The sequence below is a fragment of the Taudactylus pleione genome, unplaced genomic scaffold (genome assembly GCF_031769625.1).
Source record: "Taudactylus pleione unplaced genomic scaffold, aTauple2 ptg000757l, whole genome shotgun sequence".
Lineage (NCBI taxonomy): Eukaryota > Metazoa > Chordata > Amphibia > Anura > Myobatrachidae > Taudactylus > Taudactylus pleione.
In genome coordinates, this window is record NW_028285159.1 from 5,173,818 (window position 1) to 5,199,220 (window position 25,403).

At 41.8% G+C, this 25,403-nt stretch overlaps 1 protein-coding gene across 2 annotated transcripts in view; it reads left to right on the plus strand.

The window, feature by feature from the left end:
- The window catches only part of LOC148477034 (ADAMTS-like protein 1), a 372,270-nt gene that overhangs the window by 225,375 nt on the left and 121,492 nt on the right, over positions 1 to 25,403 (plus strand). For both annotated transcript variants that reach the window (XM_088457315.1, XM_088457316.1), the window contains exons 12-15: positions 717 to 864; positions 4,575 to 4,659; positions 8,800 to 9,101; positions 17,029 to 17,158. In XM_088457315.1, the coding sequence (XP_088313441.1) occupies positions 717 to 864; positions 4,575 to 4,659; positions 8,800 to 9,101; positions 17,029 to 17,158 (665 nt within the window). The remainder of the gene's footprint in view (positions 1 to 716; positions 865 to 4,574; positions 4,660 to 8,799; positions 9,102 to 17,028; positions 17,159 to 25,403) is intronic.

The following is a 25,403-nucleotide window of genomic DNA, read 5'->3' on the forward strand; positions in this document are numbered from 1 at the left end:
CTAGTCTGTTTGTACCTTTAACTGAAAGTGGGTTAGCATACCTCTCAAACGTACCAAGTTTAGATTGACTGTCCTATCCGGCAACTGGGACCAAGTATTTCAGAATTAGTGTATACTGTTATACTTTGGGGAGGGGAATCCGAGACAAACAGGAGAATGGACCCTTCAACAGCCCATAGTACAGATCACTGTTACACTGATGCTGGAAGATTGTGGTGTCAGACATTCCTCTATGGAAAGCAAGATTCATAATTTAACTTATATAGTAAATAACCATTTCTCAAAACAAAAATGAATATAAGAATATGCATGTACATTGTAAGAGGGAACAAGGAGCAGCAGTGTACACATAACAACGTTGTAGTCGTATACAACCCAAGGGTGCATTGCAAAGGCTGTTTCTGGTGGGTTGTCATGCTGTATTTAATTATATTTTGGTAGGTAGATAGATAAATAGATAGATAGATAGATAGATAGATGAATCATTCAAATACCTCATTTATCATGAAAACACACTCTGGGGTGTAATGCAGGTCTCTGAGATGTGTGGTTGTTACGAGCTGTGAGTAGAAATGTGTGATGCAGGTGGCCGCACGGTGCAGGCATTCCGCCCATCTCGCTGACACATCACAGCCTTTTCTGCTGAGTTCATTGCACACTATTAGTGAAAATGTAATACTAAAATTTCGGTAATTCCTTATCCATCTGTTTTATAGTGCACTGTTACATGTGGCCATGGGCTGAGGTACCGAGTAGTTCTCTGCATTGATCATAGGGGTATACACACAGGAGGCTGTAGTCCTAAAACAAAACCTCATATTAAGGAAGAATGTACGGTACACATACCTTGCTACAAGATGAAAGGTAAGCTGACCATTACAAATAACAGAAACGTTTCATGGTCTGTTAATCATAAGAAAATATATTTTTTTCTTGATCATCTAAAATATTGAATGTTATGAACTTTATTTATTTTTTCTCTTTTTCCCATCCACAGATTTGTTTATTTGAATTTATAAAGAAACAACAACCCTTCCCTCCCATTGTAGTCATCTATTATGTATTAATTAATGGTGTCCATCTTGCACAGGCGTAGTTGAGCAGATGCTGACAGGACACCATACACAATATATGTCCCCTCTGCCAACAATAGATAAATATGTATCAGCAGCCTGTACAGTGAGGACTTTGAGATTTAGGGGTCTATTTACTAAGCAGTGTTAGGAGACAAAGTGAAAAGTGATAAGGTGCCAGCCAATCTCACAGCTAACTGCCATCTCACAGGCTGTGTTTGAAAAATGACAGTTGGGAGCTGATTGGCTGGTACCTTATCACTTTTCACTCTGTCTCCTAACACTGCTTAGTAAATAGACCTTTCAGACTCCCCAGACTTGGAGCAGCACCAGCTGGCCTCCGAGGGACTTGGGTGGGATATATGGGAAGGTGAGGCAAATAGACAGATAAATAACACCCCTACAGCAACAGACACTATAGCTAGCGACCTAGCGAATGATGGATTCAAAATACTAGTATGATATGAATTGATAAATACTTTAAGCACCATACAGTATACTATAGATTGAGTATGACTGTATCAGACTATCCTTAGAATATAACACTTTATACTAATATCATTCTCTACTAGAAGAAGATACAAAATGTAAATATTTATTGGAAGTGAACTGATACCCAATGGATAAAGGCCTCATTAGTTAGTAACTAACCATTGATTTAATTTAAATGTATAAACAAGCCTTCACTAATTACAATGTGGTTAAATATGTAATACAGGTATGTCTCTTGTGCTATGCTTTAAAATTAAATTAGACATGGTTTAAAGGCATTATTTATGTGGACTGCCATTAAGGTATTACATGTTTGCCTATGTTTATACATTGTACTGGCGTGACTGCCTAATTGTATTATCGGCCTAAAACACAAGAGGAAAATATCCTGGGAACTGGAATTCTCCACATTATTCGTAATGGAGATCTAGGATCTGATCTGCTTACATACTGTTACTTTAATCAATCTCATTCTGGTAGTAGTTTTTGGTTGATGCACAATAAATCCACATCTCTTTTATGTGTCACTAGTTTTACATTTGTGTGGGTGATTCATTTATTCATTTGCTTATATTTTATAGAAATCCTTCCATTCTTATTTGCATATAGACTTTTTTTTTCTGAAGATTTAAGGACAAAAAAAATATACCAAATGACACAATTGATTTTGTGGCTAATACACTAAAACATGGACTACTAGAGGAAAACTAATGAGTTTTGAGGTGTATATAGAAATCCTTAGTATGCCCCTTTTTGCAAGATACAGGGACATGGTTGAATTGAGCTTGTCATTCTGAGAAGAAGATATCTGTACTTGCGGTAGTAAGCCGTTTTCTAGTGGAATAGGCTGCATAGAAAGCTAAAAAAGCCTATATGGTGAAAAATTGTTTTGTGCATTAAAAAGCATCACAGATATTGTACTGTGGGCCTGATTCAGCAAGGAACACAGTTGCTTATACAGGTCACTATTATGATCGCAGCTCAGTAATTGCACGCAGGTCTGCTGCAAAAATATGCTAATGATTGCAATCGCAATACCGTCGCACTGCCAGCATAGAGACACTCACTGCCTCCCACTACCGCTATCTCACATCCATAATACCTTGCAAACCTCCATAAACATTGGTAACATCAAGTACCATCGGACCCTCACGCAGAATTACAGCAGCCCTGACCTTACTTAGAAATTGCTAACTTCGTTGTACGCAGTGAGTACTCAAGCTGCGTATGCAGTCACAATGGCTACTTTATGCACGCCCATGTAACGGCGTTCAAACACCGTTCAAATTTATTCCCTCCCCGTCAACACCCCCAAACGCTCACTGCCTGTCAATCACTCTGCGATGGCTCTGCGTGGCCTCTTTGATCACAGTGCCATCGCATTGGTCCCTTTGCGCACTGCGATGCATGTGCAGTATGCAACAATCGCCCGTCTGCGTACGCTTTGGCAATAGTGATCCGTAATGAATGAGGCCCGTAGACCGTAATAGCTAAACACCAGTGTAAATTATAAAGCGACAACTCACCCTTAGAAGAGTAGAAGAACTTAAAAGTTCCCAAGTACTACCATCACCTACATATCAATTCTGTTTTGTTTTTTTCATCACCTTCTGTTACAAATGTGAATTGAAAAGAGTTCAACATACCTTTCAATTTAGCATTCAAGTCCTGTGTGGTTGCAGTTTATTACAACATTCGTATGACAAGGAGAACGACAAGGGGACCAATAAAACCCATATCCATATGTCAGGAAACAGTGGAAACAATATTTTGCCATAACTTTGGATCAAGATCAGTCACTCTTGTTACTGTAGCTATAGAATTCCTTGCATTGATATCACTACCTTGGGAGGAAAATCTAAGAGATATTTTTGCCTAATTGAAAAAAATGAATGAATTGGAGAATACTGCAGTGTGTTTGACATTTTGTGTCCTGTTTTTCATCAGTAATATCTAAACAAAATATGTTCTTCATTCTTTAAGTGCAGCTCGGTCGATGAGCTGATAAGACGGGTTTAGGGTCTTAGTGGAATACCCAGTGGCCTCTCTGTTAAATATTTTCAGGCCCAGATTTCATCTGAGCAGTTCAACTTCACTTCCTTTCCATAATGTTTTGAGCAACATCTTGATTCTCTTCACAGACACCATCTTGTGTCTTATATTACTTCTGTAAAGCTTCTTCAAAACTTGTGGGCCCAGTTATTTTTATAGGTTTTCTCTTATACCTCAACATGGCCATTTCTTGCTTTCAAGTAGCTTATTATCTCTTTAGCATGTGTTTGCGAGGACAGGAGATTCCCCGTATTAAACTGTACGTGTTGTTTGAAGCAGAGGAAATGATATTACATTTTCAACAACTTGGCCAGCTGTAATACAATCACTGTTTGCCATCATTTATGTGTTCATGCTGGACTGCATATTAAAAGTAACCCCTTTTCACGTTCTGTTTAAGTTTCCACTTTTGGAACTAATAATGTGCATAGTTATAAAAAATATCACATCTTGTTAGTCTTTTGCTGCCGATCTGGTTGTCATTAGGGTATTTCTATGCTTCTTTATAGAGCACTTTATGCAGTAATCATCAGTGATTATTGCAACTCTGCATAAAGTATTCAGCAATTTCCTACAATCTCCTAAACTGCTATACTGTCAAAACTGTGGTTGCTAAATAATGTACTCACAGTTGGGGTTTTTCAGAAAATGGAGTTAGGAACATAAAATAGACATTTCTAAGCCACTTATGCCCATTGGTTGGGGCGACACCCATTGTTCCTCAAGTTGCAGAGCATTATGGGAATTCCAGTTGAGTGTAACAGTTAGGGAGTCTGGCCTTGACACATTTAACAGGAGCATATAGACACAGACTGTTTTTTTCTTGCTTTGTTGTTTTAGCATTTGTCGTTGTGTTTTCATTTTAATTAGTGAGACTGATTTCCAGTGCTGTGACTTTGATAAGATGCCAGTGGTTTGCAGTGCCTAAATCACACTATTTGCTTTTCTATCTAACAGAAAAGCTGCCTGTGGAAGCCAAGCTGCCATGGTATAAACAAGCCCAGGAGTTGGAAGAGGCAACAGCTGTATCTGAAGAGCCTTCGTAAGTTCTTGTTTGTTTACATGCTTTCGTTTTTTTTCTTAAATACGGTTATCAAAATAAAAAATTCTAAACCTACTTTTTTTAATATTATTATTTGTCAGTGGGTATATCACATTGAACACCCTCAGCTATGAAGCCTTGACCTCTTCATCCCTTTCCGTAGTTTAGCATTATACCCATCTGAAGCTTCTCTCTAGTGCTAATGATGGGGTTCTCCTTACAAATGGCTGAGCAGGAGCCTTCCTTTTGACTGACACTTATGCCCACTCCTGTTGAGATTCATCCTTGCTATATATACTATAAAAAGTATATAAAAAAAAGACCCAAATGGAAAAAAGAGATGTGAATGTGATGTGTGAGCTATGATAAAGTAGGGTGATTTTGCAGGTTATTATTTAGGTACCATTTTTGGGAAGTCATTGAAAGGAAATAATACTCAGCACTGATACCACAGTGTTCTAGTAGTAGAACAGTTACTATTAAAATGTAGCTTATGACTTTTTATTTTTGCAGCATGATTAATGGGAACAGTTTACAGCTTTGATCTGCAGAGTTCCCTGCTCGTTTATGATGCAAGGAGCTTATTGGGCTGAAATTGAAATCTTAATGTAGTCAAATAAATTCTCCTTTCTGAGGAGTAGAGTTGCCATGTAAGGCTACATAATATACACTGTATTATATTGCAAATGAAGCACATGTGGTGAGCTACTGCATTGCTGGGATGTATATTACTGTATAACACACATTAGCAGGCAGACTGAGTGTGTTGCTAGGCTTTACGTTCTCCTTTTATGACCACTGCTAACAAGGGCCCTATTGTCATTTATTATATTTAATTTAATAGTCATGCTTTCCTTATTCCGAAACAGTTTACGTTCAGGTGTATAAATACACGCATACATACAACTGTATTTATGTTACATGTTATAAGGATCATAAGGATTAGAGGTAGGCAACCGTCACCACTCCAGCTGTTGCTACACCATTGTTCTCTGAAACCCTCAATCAGTTTTTCATTAGGATTTCATATACAAGTCTCATACCATGTCTTACCCCAAAGTTGTTATCTTATTGGTTGCATCAAGCACCTTGTTTTTTGCTTTGTATACTAAAAGTCTGTGCGACTGTGTGTGGAAGCCTATTCAGCGCTGTCTGCTTACATCCACATCCACTGCCGTCATCATTAGTTTCGTGCAATGGCATTGTCACCACCCAGAAACACCAATTTTGACAGATAGATCAATAAATACATACTAGCTATCTCCGTCCATGTGTGGATACCTGATGCAGTCATGCTTAGTATGCTGTAATTAGCGAGATCCATGCACATTGAGGCTTGTGTGTGACTCAGAATCAGCCCCTGAATAAGGGCCGAAACAGGGCAGAATCAGGGCCCTTTGACATCATAATGTCATCCTAAGTGGCGGGGTCGTCAGCTCTAGGAAATAGAGACTGCTGGGTGTCTGTCTGAGTGTAGCTTGGTACTGGCTTGCAGTGTGCCTGTCTGGAGCGTAGTTTGCTACTGGCTGCATGGTGCCTGTCTGGAGCGTAGCTTGCTACTGGCTGCAGGGTGCCTGTCTGCAGCGTAGCTTGCTACTGACTGCAGGGTGCCTGTCTGAGCGTAGCTTGCTACTGGCTGCAGGGTGCCTGTCTGGAGCGTAGCTTGCTACTGGTTGCAGGGTGCCTGTCTGAGCGTAGCTTGCTACTGGCTGCAGGGTGCCTGTCTGGAGCGTAGCTTGCTACTGACTGCAGGGTGCCTGTCTGGAGCGTAGCTTGCTACTGGCTGCAGGGTGCCTGTCTGAGCGTAGCTTGCTACTGGTTGCAGGGTGCCTGTCTGAGTGTAGCTTGCTACTGGCTGCAGGGTGCCTGTCTGAGTGTAGCTTGCTACTGGCTGCAGGGTGCCTGTCTGAGTGTAGCTTGCTACTGGCTGCAGGGTGCCTGTCTGAGTGTAGCTTGCTACTGGTTGCAGGGTGCCTGTCTGAGCGTAGCTTGCTACTGGTTGCAGGGTGCCTGTCTTGAGCGTAGCTTGCTACTGGCTGCAGGGTGCCTGTCTGAGCGTAGCTTGCTACTGGCTGCATGGTGCCTATCTGGAGCGTAGCTTGCTACTGGCTGCAGGGTGCCTGTCTAAGCGTAGCTTGCTACTGGCTGCAGGGTGCCTGTCTGGAGCGTAGCTTGCTACTGACTGCAGGGTGCCTGTCTGGAGCGTAGCTTGCTACTGGTTGCAGGGTGCCTGTCTGGAGCATAGCTTGCTACTGGCTGCAGGGTGCCTGTCTGGAGCGTAGCTTGCTACTGGCTGCAGGGTGCCTGTCTGGAGCGTAGCTTGCTACTGGCTGCAGGGTGCCTGTCTGAGCGTAGCTTGCTACTGGTTGCAGGGTGCCTGTCTGGAGCATAGCTTGCTACTGGTTGCAGGGTGCCTGTCTGAGTGTAGCTTACTACTGGTTGCAGGGTGCCTGTCTGAGCGTAGCTTGCTACTGGTTGCAGGGTGCCTGTCTGAGCGTAGCTTGCTACTGGCTGCAGGGTGCCTGTCTGAACGTAGCTTGCTACTGGTTGTAGGGTGCCTGTCTGAGCGTAGCTTGCTACTGGCTGCAGGGTGCCTGTCTGAGTGTAGCTTGCTACTGGTTGCAGGGTGCCTGTCGAGTGTAGCTTGCTACTGGTTGCAGGGTGCCTGTCTGGAGCGCAGCTTGCTACTGGTTGCAGGATGCCTGTCGAGTGTAGCTTGCTACTGGTTGCAGGGTGCCTGTCTGGAGTGTAGCTTGCTACTAGCTACAAGGTGCCTGTCTGGAGCGTAGCTTGCTACTGGCTGCAGGGTGCCTGTCTGAGCGTAGCTTGCTACTGGTTGCAGGGTGCCTGTCTATATATATATATATATATATATATATATACCGTATATTCTGTCTATAGACACAAGTTTGAAAAATTTAGTCTATTTACAATTTTTTTTAATATAACTGTAATAAATTATAATATATATCTTTGAGTCTTGAGCTTATAATAGCCATCTCAAAGTATTTGTGGACCCATTTTAACATTTAAATGCCAGGTGGTAAAAAAAAAGCGTTTTGTAGACCAGCATGGTTCTTTACAACCAGCAATTTTACTCCAGTCCAAATGAGAGGAAATTATTTGTAATAACTAGAAAGGGGTTTTATGTTCTAGAAAAGGCAGACTAAATCACAGCCCATATTCAGTGCCTCGCTGAGTGAGAGCTGTAGGGACTAGTAAAGTCTACATGGTAAACTAATACACTCCTGAACTCTGTCTTATTCCAATCATTAAGTCAATATATACTATTGTGCTGTATATTTGAAATTAGCCTCTGTTGCAAGCACTTCATTAAACTTAATGTACCTGGCCAGTATTTGGATATTATGTGGAAAGTAAAGGATGGACTTGTCAAGTTTGTTTTTCGAAAACCGCTACCAACCTCAGATAAACATGGTCTAATGTTGAACTGATTTATTTTTTTTTTAAATTAGTCAGAACTGTATATATCTGTAATAATGTCTGCATTACTATTATGTCAGCAGGGAAGCTGTCTACCCCCATTTCAAAAAGATTATCATAATATGGTCAACCCATAACAAATGACACAACACCAAGCTGTGGAGATCCTAACCTTCATCCCTCTTTCCCGCTCCACTGATTCCACTTACCGCTGCTTCCGCTGCTATAATATATATATATTGTGTGTGTATATAAGAGAGAGAGAGGTAATTGCGAGTGATGAAATGCATTAGAGCAAGCGCGGACACAGTAGAGGATCTATAAGTACAAAGGTATCTGCTCTCCCATCATCATCCACTTGTACTTGCTGGGATGCTCCACAGACAATACCAGATAGAAAACCGAGACAGAAAAATGGAGGAGAGAGGCTCCCTGCAAAAAATATTTATTACTTCAGAAGAAATCATCACAGGAACAGGTGTCATGATATACAGCATTTCATAATCACATAGACATGTGTCAGAGTAATATCATATGCTATCCTGTGATGTTTTTCTTGTGGGAGTATCATGGACCATGGTAGTGTCGTTGGACATACACATTTTTATTCTCAGAGGGATGGAACTATTTTATGGTGGCTTAATGAATTTGATTGTCAGATGCTTTGAGAGTATTGACAGATATTTCCCCTTACAGATTCATACCAGAACCGTGGTCCCCATGTAGTGTTTCCTGTGGTGTTGGCGAACAACAGCGAACAGTGAAGTGCCAGGTGCTGTTGTCATTTGCTCAGACAATTGCTGATCTTCCACTTGATGAGTGTGAGGGTCCGAAACCAGCCAGTCAGAGAACGTGCTACAGTGGACCCTGCAATGGTGAAGCGGTGGAGTATAACCCAGATGAGGATGAACTGGAGTATGGAGGATTGAAGGATATTGATGAACTCTATGACTGGGAGTATGAGGGATTCTCTGAGTGCTCTGAGTCATGTGGTGGAGGTAAGAGACTTACTGCATGGCTTGACTTACCTTATGGGATTTATTTCCACAGAAATGTATTATTTTTCCCCACATATAGAAAAGACTACAGAATATTTCTGCTATTTTGTTACTAAGGATTGGATAATTGATGATAGTTTTACAATTGTAACTCGTAGTATTATTTCCTTTTGAATTTCTAGAGGTAAAATAAATCATTCATCCATTCCTCCTGTATCAGACAAATGCAGTCATTGGGCCTTATTCAGCATGGATTGCAGCTGCGATTACGCACACAGTTCTGCTGCGAAAATATGCTAATATCTGCACAATCGTCACACGCAGTGAGTACACAAGCTGTGAATACCATTGCAGTGGCTAATTTATGCACGCCCAGGAAACGGCGTTCAAACGGACAGGCACACCTGCGTTTCTCCAACCACTTCCCCGTCACCACCCTTAAACGCTGACGTCCCGTCAACCATTCTGCAATGGATTTGTATCTGCGTACGTGATCGCAGTGCGATGGCAATACTGGCCTGTGCATGATCACTGCGGTGCATACGCATGCACAGTACACACCATCGGCCGATCTGCATACTCTGTTGCAATTGCGATCCATGATTAAGCAGGCCCATTGTTTGGAGGATGGGGAGTGGGGTTTAGGAAAATATGGTGACGTGTAGTTTATTGAATCAGTACAATTCATATGTACTGCTGTTATACTGGTAGCTGGATTATTACAGTAGTTCCCCAGAATAACAGAAGCCTTTTTACTTATCAGTATTGTTTATATTTTATTCTGGACTGTTCAATCAGGAGTTTCCACAATATATAAGCTGGCAGACATGCTCATACAGTAAATGGAAACAATCTGTTGGCTTGATGATTTCTGCATTGTATTAGGAGTAACTCCAAATAGAAAGTGCAATTCTGCACTTGGGCAAAATCATATTGCAGTGAGAGGGGCCAAATTTAAAATGTGTGGACAGATTTGAAGGTGGGAAGGCAAACAACCTAGCTCAACTTTAAATCACAATGTTAAAATAAAGCTTCTCGATATTTGTGTCAATGCAAGAGTATATTCCCTGCATGCAGAAAGAATTTGCATGTGGACCCCTTGCACTACAACATAGTATGTCCAGGTGCATTCTTTACCTGGATTTGCTCCTAACTGTAGATGAGGATCACGATCTTACAGCAGATGATATACTTTCTTGATTTTGGCCATGATAGTCCCGATTTTAGGGCTCTGTCCCTTTTACCAGCCCCACAGACTGAGGTCTTTCGTGCAGCTTCCACACCATAACCAGTGCTAAGCACACTCCCAGGTGCATGACCTTATTGTGCCACGACCAACTTCACCCTTTGTGATGTGGCTTTGTTCCCTGTCCTTATTCATGAATCTGAAGTGATGGAGGTATGAGATAATGGGAGAGACGGGGTCTTGATATTGATATTTGCTCCATATTAGGGTTTTTTCAAATACAATATAAAGGTAGTTATCAACTGTTTCAACTGTAGATTATATTTCAACTTATTTTGTTCTTAAGATTATTCAATAAAGTATGAAACCTTTTGCTTCGTTCTATAATTGGCGTTCATATATTTGTAGGGGATTTTGGTGATGAATAAACACAATTAAATATGTCAGTAGTTCAGGTAAGACCATAGTCTGCAGTAACATATTACTAATATGGAGTATTCAGCAACATAGCAGACAGGGCAGATTGTCTTTCAACAGGATACTCCATTTCTCTTCCACTCTCAGCCATAGGAGCTGTCTTTTTACCTATCTAATCTGTGTCTTCCGTAAGGACTTTGTATAATATACCAGAGCAGTAAGTTCTTTTCCCAGAAGAGACGGCAATCTCTGTAACACGGCTGTTATTGAACACCCTTAAAATCCAGTTTTGATGAGTTGTCTTTGAAGTTGTGCTTTTGGTAGTTTAATCATTTTTCTACTTCTTTCCTTCCTGTAAGAAGCCCAGAATTATTTGAAGAATGGTATTACCATTAATACTGTAGTTTGCAAACTGTATTCACATGTGCATACGTGTGAGTATATTGGCCAAACTCTCGCACTTATGTTAGCAATTCATAAAAACAAAACACACTTTTGCTTAGTTCTGGATGAGTGAGTTTTATATCCCCAGAGTATCTTCTCACTCAGAACATTTTGCATTGTAACCAGCCACAGTACAGTAGCTCGCAGTGTCCTCTCAGAGGGCTCCTGCTGTCAGGGAACTGTAAACATTTTACAGCTATAAAAATGTGTTTAAGCAGGTGATTCTGGTGTGATGTAAAGGACTGTGCATATGCCATGGTAAAGAAAAGGGATGCCTGAAATAATAAGTGGTTCCACTACATATGACACACAAAATGTTCATTCCTATTGGACACCATTCACTAAGTCCATAACGCCATCTGACATGTCTCACTCCACAGCGCTACTGAACTGGAAACAGGTCGCTTCCACAGATAATATAATCATGGATATTTTTCCGGAAGATAGTTTCACAGAAATTAAATGGAAATTGCAGTATGTTTACAATTTTAAGTTATATATTGTTTTGGGTGGAGGGATTTACTATTTTGCCCTGGTGTGCACACACAGTATATGATGAAAGGTACATTAGCAATACATTCTGTTGTTAACACATTTTTACAAATGTGTGATAAAGAAACTTTTCACAAAGTAGCTAACTGCAAAAATGGGCATGGCATTGTTAATGGGAAACAGTAGTGTTTGTGAATATGTCTTAAGGCAAAGTATAATTATTGCATAAGTGTGGGAAAAAGTAGTGAGTGTGACTATATAAAATCAGTATCCACTATTAAACATCCATGATATAAGCAGCAGTATTCTGTAACAGTCCCTAATTTAAAATATATTGTTATAACTGCAGTATACTTACGCAAATAGCTGATTACGTTTGTTTGGAGAGGAGGTGGAGCTGAACCACACCCTAATTTTAAACATAATAAGAGGTGCTACCATGCTGAGACTTGCAGTGCCATGCAAGAAAACGAAGATGCTGATCCGCATTTAAGCAATAAGGGCCTGATTCAGCAAGGATGGCAATTGCAAAGCTTCATGCAGGCATCTTTGCAATTGTGATCCTTGCTATTATACAAATGCAGCAGAAGGTGTATGACACCTGTTGGTGCATTTGCAATCCCAGCACTACGATGGAGGTCACAGGCTGGGATCACCATCGCGACCATTGGTGGTCGATGGTTGCGATGGTGGGTGGTGCCGGGCCTCCGGCCAGCTGAGTAAGCCTCCTTTCCACCTACTTACCTTCCTCTGCCGGAATGGCCCGCTGTCCCCATACACTAGTATGGGGACAGAATTCATTAATCTTGAGTGCGGGAGCATTCGCCATCTTCAAATGGCGTTTGCTATTGCTTGTGTATCGCAACCCACTCCTTCCCTATAGGAAGGAGGTCCGGGTTCCAAAGAGGGATTCTTTTGGATCCCTCCATCCCTGTCTGGCTCCTTCTGCTGGACGTCAGGGCTCTCGTGCGCATGCGTGACCTGTAGGTCACGCATGTACACTAGCGTCACTGCTCCGCTCCTGGGACAGATTATTTTCGGATCAGCTGTCACTGCGCCGGAGCAATGCTCCATATTCCGCGGCGAGTTAGAATAGTAATTATCGGGGTCCGAACATACCCTGGTAATTAACATCATGAATAAACCCATTAATGTGAAAACGGCCATAATCAGGACAATACAGTATGTGTGAGAAAGGGTGTGGCCATGGTAGCCATTTGGAAGCGCTGAGCCAACACCTGCCCCTTCCTCTTCTTTAAAAATGCTATTTCTATGCTGTGTGCACCCAACACTGGTACATGTGGCATTGATGTGGCACCCATCAGACAGGAACTTTGACAAGTATCCTGAGATGTGGGACAGCAGAACAGTTACGGGCTAAATTGGGACAATTAGCAGGTAGGCTCAACTTTTTAGAATTTAGGGGTCTATGTACTAAGCCTTGGAGAGAGATAACTTGGACAGAGATGAAGTACCAAACAATCAGCTCCTAACTGTCACTTTAGAGGCTGTGTTTGAAAAATGACAGTTATTAGCTGATCGCTTGTTACTCCATAGACTGTTCCTGTCACCAATGTAAATATTCTATATTGTAAATTAATTCGGCACAGCAAAATAAAAGCAATATTGTCTGTAATCCCTGCAATACATGAAATGTGGATAAAATAAGCAAAGAAATCTACATTCTAACAACATTTAATGCAGTTATATTATGCTAGCAGTTGCTGATCAGGATTCCTACCATGAAGAATTGATTTCCATAGTGTTTTTAGACTGAAACATCAAAAATTTCAACTATAAGCAGTTTGCATTCTACTTTAATAATCTTTGTGTTCTGAATATAGTAATTTTATTGTTTCCACTGTCTCGAGAGATGAAATTGGATCATCTCACACTCAACCTTTCACCTTATAGAGGTAGCAACCAGACGGAACTGGTTAGTAATTTAGCCTGCTGTTAGTTTCATGATTTCCCAGTGCTGTCATCAAAAGTAACAATTATGCCATTCTGTTAGGTATAAACATAGTTGGATTCTGCTTCTTCGAAGCTTGAAGATCCACATAGAATTTGTCAGATTGATTCATGGTCTTCTCTCCACCCAGTCTTTTTTTTTTCTCTCCCCTCTTTTTAATATCCTAGAAGTGACAGTGTATGATACACATTGATAAAAATCTCATCTGAAAGACGGTTAATCTTTCTTTACTGAAAGGCAATCTGTTTAGTACCTCCAAAGTGTAAGTCAATCTCGCCAATTTTCAGTAATCTTCCAGAAGAATAATCCTGGAGAGGGCAGGGAGGTGTGGAGTATGGGAGACGATGACAAGATAAAGTGTTTCAGTGCAAGTTACTTTATCATGCAAGAGACTGGCCTATGCTCATGTGGGTAAAAAAGAATACCCACCCCCCAGTAATACCAGCAACTGTAAACGTGTGTCATATACAGAGACATGCCACTTGTTGTTATATAGTGTTTGTAATATGTACTGTATTTGAATAGCTGCAAGATCTATTGATAGCTTAAACTTAAATTGTAACTGTAACTATACACCGGCGCTAAATTTTTGCACAAAATGTGTATCGTGCAATCCTATTGCCGATATTTTCGCACGTGTGAATTCTCCATAGACAAAAACCGGCGAAAAGTTTTCAGCACCTCAGAGCAGGTGAAAAATTGTGCAAAACCCCTATTTTTGACTAAAAATGTCTGGCCCTAATGACAAAATAGGCAAAAAGAATTTTTGAATTACCTTAAGTTGGACAATAATAACGTCCGTTTTGGGGTAAAAAAAATAAAAGTGATGGAAAATGGGTTTAAAGTATTGGGTCATGTATTTTGGGGGGCTGTATGGATGGGACATGTGTTTTAATCAGGGGGTAGTTGAAATCTTGACTGTCGGGATGCCGGTGCTCAGAATGCCGGCGCCGGAATCCCGCCATCAGTCAGTATCCCGACACCGGTATTCCAACAGTAAATAGTCGGGTTAGGATTAGGCACTAGGAGAAAGGTTAGGCACTAGGGTTAGGTTTTGGGTCCGGGGAGGAAAGGTTAGGGGGTAGGGTTAGAATACTTACCAGCAGTTGTCTATATCATAACCCTGTCAGGATGCTGGTATAGGAATTCTGACTGCTGGGGTCCCGAGCACCGGCATCCTGTACCCATCACTTTTAAACTTTTTAAATAAGTGCCCAAAAATGACACACAAATACATTTGCATCCATTTTAATGAACCCCCATTTTAACTGCAATTTAACTGCAGCATTTATTTTGACCGAAATAAACTTGCTTTATACCATTTTTCCACTGTTATAGAAAAATGCATGTTACAGCCATTTGACACAATTTTAAAACCCCAAATACTTTTGTTAGGGCCAGTAGTACATTTCTATACTGTTTTATGTCAGTTTGCCTTTTTTTGGGGTACAGAGAGATTTCCCCAATTTATACTGTTCTTTTTACAGATTACACTATAGACCGTTTTTGGGCGAATGCCGCATCACGTCTTTTGGAATTTGATAGTGCGATAAACGGGCGTGCTCATAGGCAACAGACGCAAAATTACTGCACCAAAAGCCCTGAAGTGTGCGAAAACTTAACACATTAACTTTTCACATTATCGCCGTTACTTGAATACGTCCCATAGTCTAGGAAACTATTTTGTAGATTAAACACATTCATGAAAATGCAACCTAATGATAACCAAGGAACCAGTGACATCACATTTTGTCCCAGTAATGTCACTGGTTTCCTGTGAATTCCTAAGTGGCAGAATCATGAATATTGAATAGTATAAATATTGCCATAAATATTGCTTGAAATACAATGTTTTTAGGAACATTGGTTCAGTTAAGTTCTTCCGAATATTGTTTCAGTTCACAAGGAAACAGTGATGTCACGTATATGTGATTTGATATCTGCATTGTCATGATGAGTGCATTAATAACAGAAGTAATAGATCAGTATACAACTTTCAACTTTTTCCATTTCATTTCTTGTTCAATTGTCAGACAACATTATAATTTTATTTCTGTTGCAGTTTCTTAGCGTATTTGTGCCCTTTTACAGTTAAAAACAAAACAATATCTTTTTTGCGAAAGCCGTATACAAGTTATTTTGCTTTAATCTATAGGTCTTGGTAAAGCACTTTGATTAAACCTCCTGAGCCACGTGGGTGGTCACATCATCCGCATCATAAATAGTGTGTGAACAAAAGAGCTGCAAGCATATATTCTGTTTCGCTAGCCACATACTAATTGCTTGTGGATCACAAAGACACCATTCAAAATACAGACAGATCTTACCCATGTCTTTTTGCTAGTAGAACAGTTGAAAAACCTCCCAGATTTCTTAAAGATTCACACAGTTCGAGAAGGAAGCCAAGCTGAGGACTTCTTAGAAATCCGATATGCATCGAATGCTGCTGATAATTGTTCTCTTTTATGCTCGCTGCCAGATATTAAATGTGACCACAGTCTATTTATTGTATATTGTCAACATGTGCTCTTCAACTATTGTTGGACTATAATTTCCATAGCATGTGCCAGATCCAGAGGCTACACATAATGTGAGTTGTGGTCCAGTTACAGCTGGAGATGTTGGCTCTCCATGATTTGGTCTGGACTATAACTCTAAGCAGAGAATATCTAAAGTTAATGAGATTTGTCCAGCTCCTCAGTGCCAACACTCACAAAGCATCACGCATACCTACCGTAGGCTTCGTCACCTGAGTATACAACATGCTTCAAAGGCAGATTGCCATCTCTGGCTAAAGGTGAAATGAATATAGTAGCACTACCGCCAATGTTAAAACTCTTTTACTGCTCCCAATTTCCCCTTCAAATAAGTAAATATAAGTAAATATCCTGCTGATTAATACCAAATATCTAAAAGTCGAAATGTCTTTTTTTTTTTTCTTTCAAGCACACATTGCATCCTGCATTACATACCACATTACAGATTGGCCCATTATAAGATATGGTGAAGTTTTTAAGGTTTACTGGCACAAGAGCGTTTCCTTTCAGTCTAGCTTGGCTGTGGACTATTTGCCCTGACGGCCAAAACAAGGTGAAACATAGAAACTTTACGCTCTCCCTTTTACTTCCTACTTGCTATCCCACACGCTGGAGATCATTTATCTGGTACCAAGTTGAGATGATATTGCAGAACCGATGCACATTTTAATGCATCTGCATTGTTTTCCAGTCTATTTTGGCACTATTATTTCATAACGTTTATACAATATACACTGTGTCAGTCTTTTTTTTTTAATTTAAGGCTACTGTATAAATGTACTTTTTATGTGACATGTTTTCCTTGTTGTTTTTGTATTAAACTTATTTTTTACCGCACAGTAATATAATTGTGTTTGAAGAGTCTTTATTTTCCTGCAGGTGTGCAAGAAGCCGTAGTGGTTTGCTTGAACAAACAGACGAGATCGACAGTAGGTGAAAACCTTTGCGTGGTTAGTAGACGTCCTCCACCACTCTTAAAAGCTTGTAATTTCGACGCATGTCCCCCAAGGTAAGCTCCTATTTAAATATTTTTATTAAATGAGGTGATTGTTTGCAATCACTTAATTGTAAACCAAGATATATAGCATGTGAGCAGGAGTGTCATCAGCCAGTTATCACACTGTTCTGAGAGATTACATTAAAGCAATTGGTTTCTACATAGCACCACCGCCAGAGCTCTTCTCACATGACCCCAACGACCGATGTCTTCATCCTTTGCCCGCCGCCGCAGAGCTGACTCTTCCTCCCAGCGGCATTAGCATCACCGCAGAGAGCCGCGGGGGGAAGGGGGGACCTTTTTTGCTTTGCTGCACGCTTAGGAGGGGGGCGCTGTGAGCCATCAGCCCTGGTGCACAAATCCAGGGTGATTGCTCCCCCCACAAGCAGAGGAGACTGCTGTGAGCATGTGCTGGGCTGATGACAGGTAAGAGGGTGGGGGGACGGCAATGGACCCGGGCCCCTCTAACAAGCCCATGCCCAAGTAATTAGTACCTGCTCTCCCCCTCTCTGCGCCCCTGGGTGTTAGATGCCAGGGGTGGAGCCAGCCATGAGGCGATGAGCCACGGCCACTTTCTATTGGCTGCCAGTCTGCGAACCGTAATTGGCTCGTAGCAGGTGCAGGTGCTAAATTCAAATGCCTGCTGGTCCGCGAGCTGCACCCTGCTCATGGACGGCGCTAAATGTCACCCACCTCTGGAAACAGTCCGGTGAGATGTGTCCCACCGGAAACACATCTCACCAGACTGCAGGACTCCCGGTGCTGGGATCAACATATGATCCCAGTGCTGAACATTGCCCAGGCCGATGGCATCCCCCTCTGCTGGGCTTGTAAGATGGCGCCCAGGGCAATGTGCCTCACATGCACCCCCCTCGGTATGCCACTGGTATGCATCAATGTTGGCAACAGAATTCTTGGGGCCGTATACATACATTTTTTACGACCCCAGTTCCTCCGAAGTAGGCATAGTTCGTTGGCAGAGCTACTGTACACTGAGATGGTTGCCTATAACTAGAGCTGATAGCGCCAAGAGTAAATAAAAGAAATGGCACGCCGTGAAATCTGTTCTTAAAAATAGAACAGATTGAACCACAATGAAACTTGGAATGAAAAAACCTGCAGCCGCTACATTGCAGCGCTACATATACAGATTAAGAGACTCAGTCGCACTCAGATATACAGGTGTCACATATCAAATTAATCAGCACAGTCTGCTGGCTTCCTGGTCACATTACATTGCGACTTAAACACATAAAGACTCCCGACGCCAGCAGAGTCTGATGGGACCTGGCGCTCCTAGAGGGGCTTTTTAGCGCAACTGCTGCAAAGATGCATAAAGACACATCTGTTGTATTGGTACTCAGACACACACTGGAAATTCAAATTAGAGAATTGTAAGAGCAAGGCAAAACATCAGTATGACAGGGATAAATACCACGTGCACACACTAACTGTTGTGGATAGAACATTTTAAGTGAAGGGCCGGGGACCTTCATTCGGGGATATATGGACTTTGATTAGTGTAAAAAAAAAATGTTTAGATTATTTTTTGTATCACTCTTTCCACCAGCTGAGAATGAAATGTTAAGCCATTTAAAAAGAAAAATCTGTACTATGCCATCAGTGTGACTCTTAATTATCTGTATGCCACCCCAATGATTTATTGTTTTATGGTCTCCCTTCAAATGAGTCTTTGTCTCATGTTTGTTTGTTTTGTTTTGTATTTTGCAATCCCTATGTATCCCCTATGCTTGAGAACCTTTTCTTACCTATATGGTGGTTTCTCTGCAACAGGGAACCTCTGAAGAATTTGAGCCTCCATGGGCAGACAGTGTATTGAATCGATATTCACTATTCATGTAGCAGATTACATGGTATGGGAGATGCCTGTTGCACAGTAATAAATCCAATGTCCTCATCATAGAATAGAGGTGAACTTCATTGAGCAAACATTTTGATATTATTTAACTGTATTTGCTAATATGCTAGAGCTAGAAGCAGAATAATCGCCTACGCAATCTCTCTGCTTCCTGGTTCAGGTCTTTTGCGGTAATGTGCATGTGTGGCTTTAGGCCAGCATGCACATTAAATTTGCAAAGTACTAGCCCATAGGCTACTATAGGCTAATGCCATCTCCAGCATCGCATTCCAGAGCTTGGTATATCTGACAGCCTAACAACCCACATAGAAACCTATATCTGCTGTGGTCCCTCAATGTTAAATCCCGGGTATGCTTAATATTTCCAGGTTCCGCAGAGCACTATGGTAGTGATGTCATGACGTCACTCCCATAGTGCCGAGGAGCGGACGCCGGGGTATGGACGGCAGCAGCACTGGAGCGGGGATAAAGGTGAGTGTTTTTTTTTGTGTGTTTGTGTGCTTGTGTGCGCGTGGGGGGAGCAACTACAGGGGGCTCACTACTGGGGGCAACTACAGGGGGCTCACTACTGGGGGCAACTACAGGGGGCTCACTACTGGGGGCAACTACAGGGGGCTCACTATTGGGATCAACTAGGTGCAACTACAGGGGGCTCACTACTGGGGGCTCACTACAGGGGGCAACTACTGGGGGCTCACTACTGGGGGCAACTACAGGGGACTCACTACTGGGGGCAACTACAGGGGGCTCACTACTGGGAGCAACCACAGTAGGCTCACTACAGGGGGCAACTACTGGGTGCAACTACAGGGGGCTCACTACTGAGGGCAACTACAGGGGGCAACTACTGGGCACAACTAAAGGGGGCACTACTAAAATGGGCACAACTACAGGGGGCACTACTAGAAGGGGCACAACTACAGGGGGCACTACTAGAAGGGGCACAACTACAGGGGGCACTACTTGAAGGGGCACAACTACAAGGGGCACTGCATATGGGCACAACTACAGGGGGCACTACTTTAATGGGCACAATTACAGGGGGCCCTGCATAATGGGCACTTCTACAGGGGGCATTGCATAAGGGGCACTATTACAGGAGGCATTGCATAAGGGGCACTAGTATAGGGGGCATTGCATTTTGGGGCACAAATACAGGGGACACTGTATAAGGGGCACTAACTTGATACACACAGTTTACAGGTTATAAACTATGTTCCCAATAATCTGGTTCTACAAGGACATAAAAACTGTGCAACCTGTCTTGAGCTGAGGTGACAGACTGGCAGGAGCAGAGATGAGGGTTAGTGAAGTAGATCTGTCAGGGTGGGATGTAATGGGCATTACTGTTTGGCATAATGTGTATTTAGCATTACTGTGTGCACAATGTGCTATTAGGGGCATTACTGTGTGGCATAATGTGTAAGGGGCATTACTGTCTGGCATAATGTGTTGTATGTGGCATTACTGTGTGGCATAATGTGTTGTATGTGGCATTACAGTGTGGCATAATGTGAAATAGGAGCATTACAGCATGGCATAAATTTGTTATAAGGGCTTTAGTGTATGTCATTATGTGTTATACGTGGCATTGTGTGGCATGTGTAAGGGGCATTGCTGTGTGGCACAATGTGTTGTAAGGGGCATTCCGGTGTGGCATAATGTGTTGTAAGGGGCATTCCGGTGTGGCACACTGTGTTATAAGTGGCATTACTTAGTGTGTCATAATGTGTAAGGCACGTTGCTGTATCATGTAACCACACACCTTAAACGTCGTCTTTGGGTGTGTTTGATCTTTGGGCGGGGGGGGGCCTGAAACTTTGTTGGCATGGGGGAGCAAAATTTATAGTTACGCCACTGGTGTAGTGGCTCCCATGTAATCTCATGCTTGGGTCCCAAACTGGGCTGTAGTTTAGGTAGGTATCCATGTGTCCTAAAACAGTCCTGGATTTTGCTACTGCTAATCTGTTTTTCAGTATGATTCTTTTCATTTCATTTGAGCTTTAATGTATCTGTATTACCATGATTAGTGGGAAAAGTCACATATGGCTGTTTTACTTCGTAAGTGCTGCTTCTGTATACATAACAATTGTCATGTCACATACTGTAGGTGACCAGGTATTCTGCTTACAAATTAAATGGCAGAGACGTAAGTAGACGTTTTTGGGCCCTGGGCCAAAAAAGCATTGGCACCACCCCCTCCCCATTTTTCAAAACTGGACATAAGATGTGCACCCGAAAAAGAAATTGTGGGGCAGATGGCTCCATGAGTAAGATGTCTGACTGCCATGTGAGAGGTGATGGGTTTGGGTCCGGGGTATGACAGTATTTTAAAATGTGTGTGTTAAATAAAAGAGGATGTGACTGAAGGTGCTCGGGGAGGTGACCAGATGGAGGGGGAGTTGGCCAGGAAGGTGATAGGGCGGCCAGGTAGGAGATAGGAGCGACCAAGAGATGCCGGGGATAACAGAAAAGGAAGTTACAACTGAGAATGACTATAAATTGAAAATTGACAGGCCCCGAACAGCGCCCCCTACCCTGCGGTGCCCTGTGCCATGGCACACGTCGCACCACCCTAGTTACGGCCCTGGTTTCAGGGGAGGGTCATCTGCATGTAGTATAATTATATACTGACAGTCATATTACAGGTCACTGTAGATGTTTAGAAAATGGACTGGTGATATGAATGGAAGGTACTTGATTATTTCCAGTTGTGCCCAATACTCTAATTTGAAAGCCAATTAAAAAAAATGTTGATTATTTGTAAATGTTGTCTATTCATGTTATTAATACATTAATGCATTTCTTTCAAAGCTTTATGTGTATATATATTTACAAGCATACATTATATTTTTTCTGAAGTTCCCTTCCATACAATATGTTAAAATTAATTGGACTTTCCTATAAATTAATTAGAATTCTCATACAGTATTACTCACCAAACTAAAAACAATTCTATAAAATTGCCCCATCCCCCCCTAATAGGAGTTATGTAAACTTTTAATTGGACAGACATATAGGGGCTGTTGAAATACAGCAGAGCTTCTATAATCAATTATGTTCCCTATGTGATGATACCAGTGGTTCCCAAACTGTGCGCCGTGGCACCCTGGGGTGCCTCAGGACACTTGCAGGGGTGCCTCAGGATGGTGGCCCGGCACCAAATCAAATCATTTATGGTCAATGTAATGTAAATATGTGGACAAACAGAAGTGAAAACCTGTCCACCACCACATAACTGAACCAAAGGATGACCGGTAAGCACAATTCATTTCACTTTACTAGTTTACTACATTTTTTTCTGAATTTCTGAATAACAAGCTTTTGGCTTAGGGGTGCCGATACTCTAGGGTGCCGTTATTCAAAAATGTTTGGGAACCACTGGGTTATACTATTCAGAAACACAATGGACTTTGAAATATAAATATTTTTTCTAATAAATATTAAAAGCCCTGAGTAGCTTGACCACCCATGTCACTCCTGCAAAGCAAAGTATTTATGATTGATCAGGGCTGAACTTGTAGGAATGTTTGCTGTAGAAATGCAAAGTAGAACCTCTAATGGGAATTTTGCTATTCCAGATTTACAACCTTTCTCCTTGTGGGAGGGGACTGTGAAGTGGAAGATCTAGAGTACTGTGTTACAAACGTTCTCCGTGCAATACAAAAAATAAAAAGTAATCACATAGCAATTTTTATGCTTAAATCATAAAACATGCTGAAAATGTGCCTAATCCACTAACAGAGTTTCCTGTTGTTTTAAGTGCTCAAACATTTGTAGATTTAACAGTTTTCATATGCTCAAAATAAACTCCCGCTACCTGGGAATGATACCAGAGACATTATTCAAAATGTGTTCCTTTTAAGATCTCTTCAGGCTAAGAAAAGGACCCAATCGTGCCCCTGAGATAAGCTACAGAACTGTATTGAATGACATAGAAGCCAATGGAGTTCTGTTTTATCTCTTTCAGCAAGCAGTCCTTTTACTTTCTCACTTTTGTAGGAGGCAATTGTAGCGTGGCAGCCAACCCTTTTTGTGTTATGTGTATAAGTTGTCCCTTGTCAGTGTAAATAATGGAGTGTAAGTAGTGTAATGAATTGGATAAAGTTCAGATCGGTATCACCACTCTAGCCTCAGAGCAATAACCAGGCATCCCTACAGCATTCCCAATCAGGAAGTAGACATTAACACACACTTACCTACTTTTAAGTTTTCTCTCTGGGAGATCCAGATAGGGAGGTAAAGGTGGGAAGTGAGTGGGGCATGGCACAGAGAATTGTGTCGCATAAGGGCTCTATTTATCAATATGCCGCAATTGCAAAGTATTTCTATCGCCGCTAATCGTAGCAACAGACAGTCTTCCAACAACACAATTTACCCTACCCTTAGCAGATTGCTCAGCAATGCTCAGCTCCCTGGTGGTACTGACTGGCAGTGGTTAGAAGATACCTCTTCCCCGGCCAGTCCTGGTCCACTCTGCACATGCAAAGCCTAACTTTGCAGGTTAACACATGGCCACTGTGCACTGGATGCCCAACCTTAAGCTGGCCACACACATGGCGATCTGCATACGATCAGCCGATGTGTACGATTTCTGTACAATATCCCTTGAAACTCTGCCCGGCAGCTCTGCACACGATCTGCACACAATTTGGTGTCCAATCTTCAAACGATCTCTCCTGCATCCAGACTTACACAGGGCATCGCCTCCTAGATTGTCAGATCTGCCCTACTGCACGGCAGATCTGAAGATGCTATGTGCGACCAGTGGGGACGCGCATCGCATGTGATCGTGAGTGGGGACTCACGATTTACTCAGGATTTGGCCATATTTTACACGATCTGTTGTTCCAATGTGTCGGATTGTCCAGATCGGGTAAAATATCGCTATGTGTGTGGCCAGCATTAGTCTTCTAGTATAGATTCTTCAAAAAATAGAAAAAAAAAGGACAATTTAGGATTTATTCCTGTCTAAATACTCTGCTTGTGCCACCTGTCTGGTGATAGTGATAGGAGGATAGCTTGTCCTTGTTAAATATTCCCAGATGCAGTCGACGAAGGCTATCTCTAGTATCTTTTGCCGGCAGTGGACCTTAAATAGAAAGGTTTCACCAGATTTAGGACTTTTCTTCCTATTATAAATGTATACCTTTATTTGAATAAAAATGAGTGAGATTATATTGGCGATTGGCAGGAATCCCACTCTGATTGCTAATCATATTCACTTTTTCTGTTTATAGCTCTAAAATAAAGTTGCTCTGTTGTGTAAGATATTCTGGTATAATCTATGTTATGCATAACACAATGATTACACTTCCATTGTATCACAGTTTAGTATAATGACAGATTGTTACAGTTACATTTTGAAAGAAAAAAACAGAACATGTTACATGAAGTCATTTAAGATATACATATGAAGCAGGATTATTCCAGGCCTCCTCCAAGATCAAGCTGTCCACCTCTATACTCCCTTTGCGCCTTATTATACTGCTTAGACATACTTACTGTTAATTTAAATAACCAAGGCTGGATAACATATGTAAACAGACAAACTTTTGTGAACTTTATAAATATATAGTATAATGATATGAGCGGATGTAGTTGGCATGCCGGCTGTCGGGATGCCAGGGCTCAGAATGCTGGCGCCGGAATCCCAACACCAGTCAGAATCCCGGGGTCAGCATCCCGAATGTGGGATCCCGATGGTAAGTAGTGGGGTTAGGGGGAGGGATATTGTTAGGCAGAAGGGTGAAAGTTAGGGTTAGGCACTAGGGGGGAAGGGTTTGGGTACTAGGGCTAGGGTTAGGATACGTACCAACAGGTGTCTGTATCCTAACCCTGTCAGGCATCCCGTACCCAACCCGATTTCAGATATAGGGTCTGATGAGTGTAATGTATGTGCTCCTGCACTGCAAACCCGATTAAAAAAAAGATATATTCGTCTGTGTCCTGAGACTGTACTTACCCAGTGCATATGCCTCATATCTGTATGCTTGGTTTGGCACTAGTCATCATCATCATTAGGGCACACTTTCACCAACCCTATACTATGCCCTAAAGATTCACCTGGTAACAGGCAAATCTACATTTAACTCTACTCAACTTTGCCTACACGACAACACCCCATTACAGCCAAGTTACACCTCTTCAGTCGTAAGTGTAGATGCGATCGTAATGCATTTAACTCTTCATCAACTGTACTTGTATACCTGTGTATGTTTAGTTCTAGAGCTTGCGCATAAACTGTGAAGAGACCCTCCGCCAATAGTAACAAGTCTACTCCTCATCCGACCCACGTTGTTTGTATTTGAAACATCAGTACTATACGAAGCCCAAATACCACTAATAATGTAAATAATACCCATTATAATACAATTG